Genomic DNA, 14,747 nt, shown 5'->3' on the forward strand with positions numbered 1-14,747 from the left:
TTGGACAGCACCCCCCGCACCTCCTCTCATTTGATCCTTAGCACACCTGACTCCCGGGAGGACAAGGGACATTATGCTAGGAGAGCTTGGAATTCTTCAGTCATTCTTTACCTTCCCTCTGCCTGTGCTCTGGTGGGGATTGGGGGGCAGGGTCCCTCCCTGTGTATTTCGCCATCTTTGTGTTTATCACATGGGACTCTATCTTTTTGGTCTCTACAAATAGATAAAGATACTTAGAAAGATAAGTAGGGCCTTTAAGAGGTGGGACTGTGTCTTATTCTATTTTGTAGACCTAATGCTTTGGATATCGTTGTTCAGTGAGTCATAGTTGAATGAATGAATCTTCATTCATTTTGCTTTTCGGAGCTGAAAAGTTAGAGAAAGTAATTGATTAACTTTAGAAAGTAATTCTTTTAATATCCAAGTATGCAGCTCTCTGTAGATCTCATGCAGATCTGGCTTAACTCAGGAATGAATTTCACATCATGTAGAGAGGAATGGATGAATAACATCCTTCAAACAACCAGGCAGGTAGCTTTTCTTTCTTAGGTGAGCTTTTGAAAACTACTGAGCACTAGTGAGTTTGACAGTGAATTCCTGACTAATAACTGGGATACAGCTAATCTGTGTTGGTAGTTGAGTTCAGAGGTATGTGTTTGAATAAGCTGGCTGGGTTGGAATACTAAGAACTTGTGCCTGAAATTTAAAGAAAAAGAAAATACTCTTCACTGCTTCATAGGCATGGCCATGTTTCTCCTCAGAATAATTTTGGCTCTGCTCTAACAGACCCAACTGGAGAACTTAAAATATAACTTGAGATCCTATAATTCCTTGCTTTAAAAAATGGCTACAGTATTTATAGCCTAGATGAAAATTGTTAAAACAAGGGTAAGTGTCCATCATAAAGAAAAACTTGGTAAACCAATAACTTTGAGAAATGCAACTTCCTGGGATACCCTCCAAAGCAATCTAGATTAAAAATATATGCATAGATAATAAATAAAGTGACCTTTCACATGCTGTTTTTATAAAGTAGTCATACCACCTGGAAAACTGACAGAATGAGAGCCTTGGCTTTAGGTTAACAAACTTAAAGACTTAACTTTCAGCAGCAATTAGAATAGAAGGTCAGTTGTCTATTAAATGTGTTCTTAGTGTCTGATATTAAAATGTTATTATTTGCATATGAGAGAATGCTTATATTTCTGTTCTCCATGGTAAGGGGGCATGGATTCAGTTTGACAAAAATGATTTGTAAGTTTTCATATGAATTAATACCTTAGGGTCCTATGTAGTGAAATTTCTCAAGGGCAGAAGGAATAAGATGTGGTAAGTCACAGCCTGCAGAAACAAACTGAAAATCAATGTCCTTATTTTATGTTTAAATTAAGCTTTCAGAGAAGGTTATAGCTGGGAATAAAGGGTTTTGGGATACATTTTATTTGAATGTCTCATCTTATAAAATATATGGGGAGCTCATTGTTGGATAATGAAGATCTGTGTTTGGATGGCTGCCAGTCCTTAGAATGTCCAAAATGGAATTTCACCATCTTATCCATCCCTAGAAATCTGCTCATATCAGAGTTTCTTGTCTTAAAAAGACATCATCAGTATTTATTTTGTTGCTCAAGCCAGAAATCTTAGGCTCATCCTTGAGTCTTCTGTCTTCTTCTCCCACATTGGCAGCTAGTCCCAAAGCTCTGTCTCTCTGGTCTGTCTCCCCAAAGTCCATCTTTTCTGCTCCCCTGAGTCCCAGCCATCATTGCTGACCTGGGACCCTGCTGTCACATTTCAGTGAACTCCCTGAACCTCCTTGCCCACCTGCCACCAGAGGGACTCTCAGAAAGCACGTCCGACCCTGCTGCTCTTGCTCAGTGTTTTATGGACTGGCTTCCTCCAGCCTTTGGGGGAGCTTTGCTGATGGTCCTTTGTGCTGGCACAGAGTATACACTTAACGATTGGTACTTTCTGTATCACCATTCATCTCACCAGCTCCCTCCCTTCCTATTAACTTCAAGCGGGTCCCATCCCTGTCCCCAGTTGGCGCTTTCCACATGTGATTGAGGAAGTACTTTGAAACTTACTAACATGCTCTTTTCTTTTGCCTGTCTGAGAACATGATCTGCAGCTCTTAACAGGACTGCCTTCCATACTAAGGTATAAGCTTCATGATTACAAGGTGTCTCTCTGGTCTCTCCCTTTGTCCCTGGAGCCAAGCATGGTACTGGCACACTGAGCGTGTTCCCTAAGTGTTCTTGAATGAATGAATGAATTTAATGAGAGGCAGTATTTTCCATACAGTTGTGTGACCTTGTGAAAGTCACTTACAGTCTCCAAGGACATCAATCTGCTCATCTACAAGTATAAACAAAAACATTCTCTACCTCATATGGTTGATTGCCGTGAAGAGTAAATGTGATGATATAGGTAAACTACTCAGTATAATAATTGATTACTTTAAAATTTAAAAAATCTGAACTATGACCATTATCAGGAAATAATATTCTCACCTAGCCTCTAGCTCAGTGTTGTACACACTGCAGGTACTTGGTAAATAGTAAATAGATACTTTACTAAATAGTTCTAAATAACGAAAATCTGAGTCATCAAAATAGATGTTTGTTTCTGTGTCAGTAAAAAAAAAACAGCCCTTTGCTAGAATAATTTAGTATTACTTTAAGTATCAAACTACTAAATTACACTAAAAGTAAGATTCAGTTTGCTAATACTTGTTACGAATAGTCTTTATGAAAATCTTCTGTTTTTTCTTTATTAAGTGGGATATGCTCTTAGAGAAAACCACCAGATATTTCAGAGAGTGAAGAGACAAGTATGCTTGTAAACATTATTAGTGAAATCCATTAACAATTACTGGTATGTAATAAATCAATAAATAAAATGACCTCCCAGGAGAGAAACCCCTTTAGGCAAGCCATTGACTGTCTGAAAAAGTGGTCCTTACCTGGAAGTGAAAATGAGAGTCTAGATTTAAAGGGCAGTTCTCTGCTCTCATTTCTATGGATCTCTCTCTGAGGAACAAGGTTTCTAATAGGATAGTTAACATTTCAATGCAAAAGTACAGATTGTACTTTCTGTGATTTATTTAAACATCATTCTTGACAGAATATTTTATGGCTTTAAATTTCTTATTATTCACATGCCCAATTTTAGACCAAATCCCAAATCCCAAATGAGTAATGTAGGTCAAAGAGAAATTGTGATTTATTTATTAATAACCCACTTTTTAGCATCAAGTGAGGTAATTACACCTGAATTTCAAAACTGTGAAGTTTCCCTCATGCTTTCTGTTCCCTGAGTAAATCAGAACAAAAGCTTTAGGTGGGTCCTACAAGCAGGGGAGTCAGGGTGCAGGTAAGCATGGCCTGAAAGGGGTGAGGAGGTGTCCATGCCGGGAGGGTGGTGGTAGTGGTGGCTTAGCATGGTGTGTTGAGTCCCCAAGGGGGACAAAGACAGCATCCGTCTAGGAGTTGGATGGTGACCCCACTCAGATTATTAGAGCCAAAGCTATTATCTGGGGCATCTGCAAAGAGGTCAAGATGGAGACAAGAGATTGGTTACATAAAGGGGCTTAATACCATCAGGATGTATTATGAGGACAGTGGGAGCCAGGACCCTTTTGTTGGAAGGACATATTTGGGAAAACTAAAAAACTTCAATTGGAGTCTGTAGATCAGGTGGTAAAAATGCAGCAGGGTTAAATGTCCTGATTTTATTAATTGAATTGTGGGTATGTAGGGGAATATCCTTACTGTAGCAGTCACACACTAAAGGATTTGCAGCTAAAGGGACATCGTATAGCCCACTTAGCCTCAAGTGATTCAGGAAAAACTTACTTGTACTTCTCTTGTCAACTCTTCCAAGGATGAAATCATGTCAAATTTGTTTGAACTAAGGAATAAAGTTGGAGACTTAGCACAGAAGTCTGAATGTATTTATAGATCTATATGTCTAAAGACAACATATATATACTATATATAGATCTAGATATATATACACACACACACATACACATCAAACACCTGTATTTGGTATTGAACATTATGAATCTTGAAAATTTGAGAGCTAGTGCCTTGTTGAATGAAATTATTGAAAAAAAAAAGCTAGCGGGAAGAATCATTTTTAAAAGTTGACAGTTTAGAATTGTCACTTTAGAGTTTTCACACCTATACAAAAAATTAATATTTAATTCAGTGAGAATTTATTTTTGTATTTTGAGGAGGTGACCTTTAGTTGATAGGAAAGACATTTATAATCCTTTCATTATATAAAGCAAAACCATGAATAAATGGACTCTTCTTTCTAGAGTTTCATGGTTCCAGGTAAATCTGTGGTCCAGGTATTCCAAAGTGAAATTGTCCAAAGTTGAGTTAAGTATTCAACATTATAGATAATGTTGTGTATCTTAGTCAAGGGTCTTTTAGTTGTAAGGACAAAAAAACTAAACTAGCTCCAAAAAAGGGTAAGATGCAAAAGGCAATCTCCTGGGTGAGAAGAACAGGAAAATGGGGGCAAGAACCATGCGTGCTTGCTGCCTCCTGCGCTTTCACTGGAGAAACCAAGTCTCTCCTCTCTGCTTCTCTTCCGGTGTCTACAGACCAGCCTCTGAAGTTTGCATGTTGCCCATCAAGACCACTCAGAAATAGCAGCTTCAGTCTTCCCAGTCTGTATGACCTATGGGTCTAGTGCCAACAGACCCAGACTTTTAGCCCCAACTCAGAAGGGATTTGGAGTAGAAGAAGGAGCTCAGTGGGACGGACGGGCTGGATCAGATCTCCCCTTTTGATCCGGTCAGCGTGCCTGGGAATGGGCTGATACGACACAAAGCAAGCCTGCCTGCATCTTCCTGTTCTGCAAATAACTGTGAATAAAAAGATTTTTTTAAAAAGAGGGTTATGGAAAGTGAGAGACAAATATATTTTCTAAATAATCTGGAGAATATTTTTTTTCTAATTGATGTGCATTGCTCTGTATTCTGAGAGATGTTCAAAATTTTAGTTTTTGATTGTTGAAATTAAATTACATAAAAGACACCTAAGAAAGTTATATTTTGAAATTAAGAATGGATTTCAGACATTTTGAAAATGTTATCATTTATTAACAGATAAAAGAAAACTTTTCATCTAGGGATTTACCTAACACAAAAACTAATGACTTCAGTGAAGCTATAGAAATGTTCATAAAAGCTACCAACTGCCTTTCCGTGGTGTAATAACTTTCAGTGCATCAAGGACTTTCCTTATATTTTTTAAGAGTTTCTTCTTTGCTCCCTCAGTTTTCCTCAAATAGGAGTTGGTCTGTGCACAAGGGCATGCACAGTTGAGGGGTACAGGTGGCTGCAGGTGCGTAGTTCCAATGTTCAAAGCCAGTGAGAGTGCAGCGAGCAGTGTGGTCCTGGTGTCTTCAGAGAAAGCACTATCCTATCCTGTCTCCATTTAAGATATAAGCTGAGTATTAAAGAAAGGGAATGATCTAGTGCTTGGTGGACTGGAAAAAGGACAGATTTTCAGGGGAAATCACATTCGTTTTGAGGGGCATGGTGGTTGCATAGAAGCAGTTTCCTTGTGTCATCTTACAGACTCCTTGGATGTGAAAGCTGGAGATAACCTTGAATACTCTTTGCTATATTTCATAGTAGAACGTCAGAAGATTTTTGATATCCTTATATGCAAAATGTTTTGTGAATATGAATTTCCTGTTGAGAAAATATAAAGCTTTCATGCAACTAAGTAGTTTGTGACTCAAAGTAATAAAGAATAACTGATTTATTCCAATCTCCTAAATTAATAATGATAAAACAGAAGCCTGGGCCCTCTGTGAGATGGGTTTGAACTAAAACTCCATTGCTCACTTGACCTCTGTTAAGTCCCTACTCTGACTAGTGGAGCACAGTGACATTTGGGGTCTCCTGGAATAGTGTCAATTCAGTTAGTATCCAGATAGCCTGGAAAAGTCTGATTATTCCCTTTTCCCCAGTGCACCATCACCTTGGTAAAAGGCCATAGGTGCCTTTGTGGGGGAAGGTTGGGGGAAAGATTAACCGTAAAAATTTTTGGCAGTGTTGCTGGGGTCCTTCCTCAAGGAGTCAGAGTTGCTCCAGTCTTGAAGTTGATTGAAGGACCATGACTTTTTATGATTCAAGTTAGACTTTTGTTCACATGACTTAGAACTGTTTTGCTTATACAGATCAGGTAAGAACGTAGGCTTCCCACCTACTTCACTTTTAGGAACACCAAGATCAATGAGGCAATGCCGTAGGTCTCTGCGAATCAGACTCGGCCGTCCATTGTAGTGACTGCCCACCTTGCCTGTAGTGATTAAGGGCCACCACTTGGCTCCTGCCACTCTGTGATCCACTTATTTCCATTGCATTTAGCTTTTCCAGTTCACTGGCAGCAGTTCCCATTGTGAGTTCTAGTCTACAGAGAAGACTGATCACAGAGCTCTTCAAGGATGCTGGGGTCCTCAAAAATTTTTTCTTGTGGTTGTGTTGAAAGGTATGTCCTCTGCACCCTCCCATGTGTGTGAGTAGTTCTTAAATGGCAAATCCACTCTAACATTTCTATCTTCCTAAACTTTGAGCCCCTTCATTTAGAGTAGACCAATGTAGTTCTGGGACTTCAAATTCATTTACTAGGGGTTACTTTTTGGTCCATGGCTGACCCAACCAACTAAACAAAGTGGTGGAGCCCTTTCTAACTCCACAATCTGCAATATCAAATGCAAAGTCTCTGCTTCATAGCCCATGTCAATAAATTCAGCCTGATACAAGTTTATGATCCTTCCACCTTTATCCAACACCCTTAATATCCATTCCCACACACATTCTCTGAATTCATGTCTGTGTATATTCGATAAACCATGTACCTCACCTTTAGGGGACTGATGATATTTGAGTCTAATTGAGAGGTGGTTGGGGTGGGTCCCAAGGAGAATTAGCAGTGTCTTGTAAGGCAACCCCATCAGGAAACATTGTAGTTTGCTCAGGCCATGCAGGGTTAACTCCTCAGATGGGGTCAGAGAAGTTACCTTTACTGGTAAGAAAGACTCCAGAAGTTAGGGTTTCAGTGGCTCCAGCTTCAACAGGATCTTCCCATACGGCCATGTTCCTGTTTTCAGGATCCCATTCCTTCCCAATCACTGTGCTTGCTTTTACAGTAGATACCCTGTGAAGTTGGGCATTCAGTTTGCGTTATAATTCAGCGACGAACAGGATGAGATTCTGGGTTAGGTTTTCAGCAATCTTAGTGCTGTGGTTGCAGGAGAGAAGGGTCCTTTTCAGGGCAGACATGTGGTCTTCAGGTCACTTAGGCAGCACTTGAGCTGGGAATTAGGATTCCTGAGCACATCCTTTTCCTTCTTCACTCTGTCCAGTGGCATTAGAAGCAACCAGCAGTCTCATGACACTTGTTAGTTTGACAGAAATGTTCAAAGAAATCATATAGGTGGTTGCCTTGAACTGTGCCTCTATTAAGGATTTATGAGTATCCAGTGTTGATATTTTGTGTGTCCCTATTGCCACTTCATCCCATCAGTGATCCGTGCTGTGCTGTCTTTGCTACTGGAAAGAGAGGAATTTATGTCTTTAAATCTTATCAGATTAGAGAGCCAGTTCCAGAAACCCCAGAACCAATCCAGAAAACTCTTCTTTAGGTTTCTGTTTCTCTTGAATCAATCTCAGTACCTCAGGATTCTCCAGAGAAACAGAACCAACAGGATGGGCATGTGTGTGTGTGTGTGTGTGTGTGTGTGTGTATGTATAGATAGATAGATAGATAGATAGATAGATAGATGATAGATAGATTGAGAGAGAGACAGAGAGAGAGAGAGAGAGACAGAGAGCCGGGGGGAGAGAGAGAGAGAGAGAGAGAGAGAGAGAGAGACAGAGACAGAGAGAGAGACAGAGAGAGAGACAGGGCAGACGGGAGGGGTGCAGAGAGAAACTTATTTTAAGGAAATGGCTCACGTGACTGTGGAGGCTTGGCAACTCCAAAGTCTGATGGTAGGCTGGCAGGCTGGAGACCAGGGAAGAGTTGCAGTTTGAGTCCAAAGGCAGTCTGATGGCAGGATTCCTTCTTGCTCAGAGGTGGTCAGTCTTTGTTCTATTAAGTCCTTTCACTCACTGAAGGAAGCTCACTCACATTATGGAGGATAATCTGCTTTACTCAAAGTCCAGTGACATAAATGTTAACCTTGTCCAAAGACACACCTTCACAGAAATGTCCAGAATAATGTTTGCAGAAATATTTGGGTACCATGACCCAGCCAAGTTAACACACAAAATTTATCATCACATATCTTAACCCATCAATAAAATAAGGATGTTAGATGGTATAATAAATTTTATGAACCCTTCATGTTGAAAAATTCTATTTTTTAAATAATTTCTGTTCTCATTCCTGCAGTATTCTGTTTTTACAGCAACAAAAACCTATTGCTCCCCCCTTTGCTCTCTTGAGATGTCAAGTGTTTGGCTGTGTGGGTAAAATTGTAATATTTCCAGAATCTCTTGCCTGGCCTTAGTTCATCTGCATATCAATAGGTGTTTCCAAGGGGTGGAGAGTAACATCTACATATCAATAGGTAATTACAAGGGCATGTGAGGGTTTATCTGGACCAGAGAGGTTGGGTGGAGCTCTGTTCTGCTGCAGCCTGGTCAAGAGAGAGAGAGTCAGGATCACTGCTTGTAAGAAATAAAGGAGTTTTTTAACTTTACTTCTCCCTTTGACTGATTTTGGTTTTACAGGTATTGTGCCCCAGATTTCCCCCCAGAGTCACAGGCTGTATGGTTATAGCAAGCCAAGTTCTCTTAAGTTGTCTGGTCTATCTGAACCATGTTGGAAACCACATATTTGATGTCTTTTCTGACTCCCTAAGACCTTAAGAAACCTGTTGGTGACAAGTGTAAATCCTTTACATTTTTCTCCCTAGAGACGGGACCTATGCAGTAGGGAACAGAGTTGCTGTACAACCATCAAACAGTCCAGTAAGCCTTGTTGGAAGGGCCTAAAATAGCATAAAAATTCCCCAGAAGTGTAATCAAAGCAAAGAGCTGAAAAATCATTAACATAAATGTCCTCAATGTTCCTGTGGCTTTGACTTTTTAATGTATTATTGTCCTCCCTTCTAGCCTGTTTTCTGTTCAGTCCTGATCTCTTCTTGGCCTGCTGATCCTTTCAGTATCTGCTCACTATCCCAATGTTATGCCTGGAATTTTCCATCCATTAGGTCTTCTCCCTTGAGATGCTTATGTAACTGTTTACTTTGGTGACTTACTCCATTAGTTCCTCTGGACAAGATGATTTTCCTAATCTCCTTTACTTCCTAAGGCTTCTGAACTCATAATTTGAATTCCTGTTGCCTTTTAAAATAATTTGTTAATAATTTTTAATAGAATTCTGTATTTTGCTACCTTTTTAGCTTCTTGTCTGGTGAAAATTTATATGAAGTGAAAATGCCAGTTGCCCTTGGGAAACTTGTTTTCCTTTCTGGCTAAGTTTACTAACCTGAAAATGAACATGTTAGGCTTTATAACTATTAAGGTGCCTTCTAGCTCTGAAACTATGTGGTTGCATTGGTAAAATCATCTTGAGGTTTAACAACCATTGCAGAAGTATTCAAGACACATGAAATTCAGCAAATGCCTTCCTCTGCTGCTCTTTCCTAGTCAGATGTGTGTCCTGTTTTTAATGTAACAATCATCCAATATTCTCAGATGCAAGAGCTTCTTACTCTACTTACTTGCATTTTTCATTTTTCACTTATTTTGGGACTTTTTGTTTTTCCTTCTCCACATTTCCTGGGATGAATTTTTCTTGTTTCCATACAGTTTTCAGGAACCGGGTCTAAAATATTCTTTCAGCAGGGTCCCAGGACACTAAAAGATAGATGAGACTCCAAGAGCACTGCAGTCCTTTGCCCAGCACCCCTTAGACCAGTGGTCTTTGAAGCGGGTGCTAGTACCAGGGTGTTTACAAGACCTCATTGGAGAGCAAAAAGAAACGTTCAGACCTATTTGTGAAATTCATGATACAGTTCATAATACAGTTGTTACTTTAATCTCATTCTTTAAAATTATCTTCCTATATATGTTTCATAATGTATATATTAATATACTAGTAAGTAGTGAATAATCTATATTATATGTAGTGTGCTTGCTCAAAAGTCTCTTAATGTTTGGCATGTGTGGTTAAAGAATTTGGAGTCCAAATGTTTGCCTTAAAGAATTCTTCATCTTATATTAATATTAATATAAATATATAAAGGTAGTATAACCTCATGTTAACATAAGGCCTAATAACTCTTAGACTTTTAAACTCACTATTGACTATTACCCTTGTTAATTTGCTCATTCATATGTAAAATTACTAGGATTGTGTATAACTTAGGGTTCCTTGGTTGTAAGCAACAGAAACTGAGTGACCAACTTAGGCAAGAATACTGGAAATTACACCGGCTGGCTTATAAAGCTGAGGGAGAACTCGGGCAGTCCCGCCTCCTAAGAGGAGAACTATGGCAGCTCTGGCCCTCGAGCAGCATCACTTGGACTGATTCCTAGAGACCTGCTGTGGTTGACTCGACTCTAGTTCTCTCCCTTCTGATTGTCTTCACTTAAAATTCACATTTCCAAGAAAAAGAGTCTGAGTGGTTTACCTTGTGTCATGTGCCACACCCTAAAATACTTCTCTCATCATCCTTCCATATATATTTCCTATGAGGTGTAGTGGGAAGGTCCTTTCCTGCCATTCATGTCTATAATTCAAACACCATGACATGACTACTTGCTGAAAAATGGCAACATTTACTGACATAATCTTTTTTTCATATCCAGAAGGAGGATAAAAGTATCATACAATTAGTCTAAAATGTTACTTTCCTGCCAGGCACAAAACTTTTGATTTTTTACTTAGTCGTAAGGTTTTATTCCCTTTACTTTTCAGTTAAATGACATTTGAATTCTCAAACTATTTTCATGAGATTGAAACAAAAATGCATGCTAGGGGTCAAATACAATTAAAAAACTTTTCATATATAGTTAGTAACCTTTCAGTGAAGTTAGAATCAATTTGAAATTGCTTTTAAAATCCATTTGCTTTTCCCACTTACATGAAATTACTATGCTCTAATACTATCATAAAATCTAAGCTTAATCACTTTTGCCTTTATTTCATTGAAAAAGACAAGAAAGAAATTTTGGGATTTGAATTTAATATTTCTGAAAGGTAAAATGCCTGGAGTAGAGGTAGATATATTTTGGAAAAATGTGATATTAAGTGTTGATTCCCTTTTTTCAGATAGTTTGTTAGAAAATAGTTAAGGGAAAACATTCAAGCATAGATTAGATAATCACCTTTGAACCTGAAAAGTGATTTAGTAAGGGTATTTTTCTGTCAATGTTTTTAAAGGAAAATTTGAAGGGCCAAAGATAAAATCTGTTTACATTGGTGGAATAGGTCAATAAGGATGCAATTATGTGGTACCAAAACATACTGCCTGCCTCTCTGCCCAAGTATATTTCCATCAGTGAAATGCCCATTTGGCTGAATATGGCCTTTGAAATTCGTAATAAATGTCAAATGGCATTACAGAGGAATCAAATATATCCAACTTTAAATCTCAATCAGTGCCTTTGTTCTACTTGGCTTACAAGCTAAACAGACTCAGCCTAAAACAAATGTGAGACAAATTTCACAACAGGGAAATCAGGAAGCAGAAACTTGAGCATGACCCATCAAGCCCAGAGCGGGTCACAGTGAGCGGCACTGTTCAGCCAGAGGTTACCCAGCCCACCTGCGTGAGGAGCACAAGTATGCAATTCGAGCAGAGAGATTTTAATCCTCTTTTTCTGAAGGGCCAGCTCTGATTACATCTAACCAGCTGGAATTAATGGGATGACATGACTAAATATTTAACCAGATGGAATTAATGGGATAACATGACTAAATATTTGGCCATACCTTCTCAGTGTAGTCCTTCCATCTGTAATCTCACTAAAGGAAAATGACTGATTCTATTAATGGTGTTGGTTTCAATAGATAATGTTAGTTTGAAGCCTCGAGTGAGGTATAATTTGCCCAAAGTTGATAGGTGGAAAATAATTTTATTCACACTCATAAATCACCGACTGTCCTCATACCAACACATAAAAACTCTCAAATTGGCCTGAATAGGGAAGAGGAAGGGGAGGAAGCATACCATCAAAATAACAATTAGATGCCAAAATATGTAATATAGCAAATTGTTAAAAATTTGAAGGTCAAAAGAATTAGAATTTAGTATGATCAGGAGCAGATTAAAAGTCAATATGGGAGAATGAAAATTTGAAATGGACCTTTAAGGATGGATAGGAACACATTTTGGCTGCAGAAATCCTGATTTAGAATATGAACTTCATGGTGAAGTTCAAGTCCAGTGGCAGCAGCTTCAAGAGAACAGAAATTTAATATTAGTTTGTAAGGCAGGTACTGAAATTGGTATCCCTTTACATGAGTCATTAGTGCAGGAAGTAAGTCTTGTCTCTTTTTTCCAGGTGTGTCAGCCCAGCTCACGTACACCTGGCATGGCCGGAATACATCCGTGGGAACACCATTTTGGATGGCTCCTGAGGTTAGACAACTGAGCTTTGAGGGAGACAGATGTAATATTTGATCCTTTCTGACTTTCTTTTTCATGCTCACTGTCTCCATACGTTTTGAAATATACTAGAAGAAAATGTCAGTTGTGCTGTTTTTATGTGAGATTTTTGCATGAGTGAAGATGAAAATGTGAGATGCTCAATGAATATATGAATAAATGAAGGATTGAATGAATGGGTGCCACAAATGAGAGAAACTACTTGCCTTAATTTTTCAGTTAATTTACTTTTAATTGCTTAGCATGCATCTGTTTTAATGATATTTAGATTCTGTTTTTAAATTATAACAGAATTATTATGAAAACCCCTGGCCTCTAAGATCAGATTCAGGTCTCTTAACCTACATATAGCAGGTTCCCATATTGAGCCACTTGGCTTGAGGCTGTATTCAGCTTCCATAGATGCTTTTCACTATTAGTTTTGGGAAACTGTGGATAAACTGCCAAAATAGTTGAGGGACAAACTTTTCTAGAGTCATATCTCTGCAGTCACCGTTAATGCCTTTAATCTTTTTAATTATGCTTATCAGTAAAAAACACTTCTGTTTGAAAACTCTGCAGCCGTTGGGAAAAGCTCTGCTATTTATCTACATTTTCTAAGGAGTGAAGGGAGGAAAAGTAATTAAAATACTGTGTTAGTATTGAAAAGTCTTAGAATTAAATTAAGGATTAAATCCTGGTGTACTGTTTCCATTGTAATACTAATTCAATTATTACTGGCCAATAAAGTTAAAATATGAACATAATATAAAATAGAGGGAAAGGATATATTAAGTGATTTTTAAAAATTCCAGTGAATTCAAAAATATTTTCCATGGGATTTTTCTTAGAATTTTTCTTAGGATTAAAACAATGTATAACCATTTAAGCAAAAATAAAATTAAGTAAGAGAAGCTCAAGTCAGAGTTTCTTTAGTTTGTTTTCATATATGATTAGTGCTTTTTTTCCTTTTTCTTTTTTTTTAATAAGGTATCATTGATATACAATAATGTGAGTAACATTGTGGTTACTAGATTTCCCCCTATTATCAAGTCTCCACCACACACCCCATTACAGTCACTGTCCATCAGCATAGTAAGATGCTATAGAGTCACTATTTCTCTTCTCTGTGCTATACTTCCTTCCCTGTGCCCTGCCTACATTATGTGTGCTAATCATAATGCTCCTTAATCCCCATACCCATCCCTTCTGACCCACCCTCCCCAATCCCTTTCCCTTTGGTAACTGTTAGTCCATTCTTGGGTTCTGTGAGTCTGCTGCTGTTTTGCTCCTTCAGTTTTTGCATTATTGTTATACTCCACAGATGAGTGAAATCATTTGGTACTTACCTTTCTCCACCTGGCTTATTTCACTGAGCATAATACCCTCTAGCTCCATCCATGTTGTTGCAAATGGTAGGATTTGCTTTCTTCTTATGGCTGAATAATATTCCATTGTGTATATGTGCCACCTCTTCTTTATCCATTCATCTACTGATGGACACTTAGGTTGCTTCCATTTCTTGGCTATTTTAAATAGTGCTGTGATAAACATAGGGGTGCATATGTCTTTTTGAATTTGTGATCCTGTTTTCTTCAGGTAAATTCCTAGGAGTGGAATTCCTGGGTCAAACGGTATTTTTATTTTGAGCTTTTTGAGGAACCTCCATACTGCTTTCCACAATGGTTGAACTAATTTACATTCTCACCAGCAGTGTAGGAGGGTTCTCCTTTTTCCACATCCTCACCAACATTTGTTGTTGTTTGTCTTTTGGATGTTGGCCATCCTAACTGGTGTGAGGTGATACCTCATTGTGGTTTTAATTTGCATTTCTCTGATGATCAGTGATGTGGAGCATCTTTTCATGTGCCTGTTGGCCATCTGAATTTCTTCTTTGGAGAAGTGTCTGTTCAGATCCTCCGCCCATTCTTTAATTGGGTTATTTGCTTTTTTTTGTTGAGGCATGTGAGCTCTTTATATATTTTGGATGTCAACCTCTTATTGGATATGTCATTTATGAATATATTCTTCCATACTGTAAGGTGCCTTTTTGTTCTGTTGATGGTGTCCTTTGCTGTACAGAAGCTTTTTAGTTTGATATAGTCTTGCTTGTTCAT

At 38.4% G+C, this 14,747-nt stretch overlaps 1 protein-coding gene across 10 annotated transcripts in view; it reads left to right on the plus strand.

The window, feature by feature from the left end:
* LOC118970050 (myosin-IIIa-like) overlaps positions 1-14,747 on the plus strand; it is a 220,068-nt gene that overhangs the window by 26,822 nt on the left and 178,499 nt on the right. For all 10 annotated transcript variants that reach the window (XR_012128036.1, XR_012128035.1, XR_012128034.1 and 7 more), the window contains exon 7: positions 12,548-12,624. Coding sequence is in view for 7 of the 10 variants with exons in the window: in XM_073229232.1 (XP_073085333.1) it covers positions 12,548-12,624 (77 nt within the window). In the remaining 3 variants the exon portion in view is untranslated. The remainder of the gene's footprint in view (positions 1-12,547; positions 12,625-14,747) is intronic.

Source organism: Manis javanica, chromosome 2 (assembly GCF_040802235.1).
Source record: "Manis javanica isolate MJ-LG chromosome 2, MJ_LKY, whole genome shotgun sequence".
NCBI lineage: Eukaryota > Metazoa > Chordata > Mammalia > Pholidota > Manidae > Manis > Manis javanica.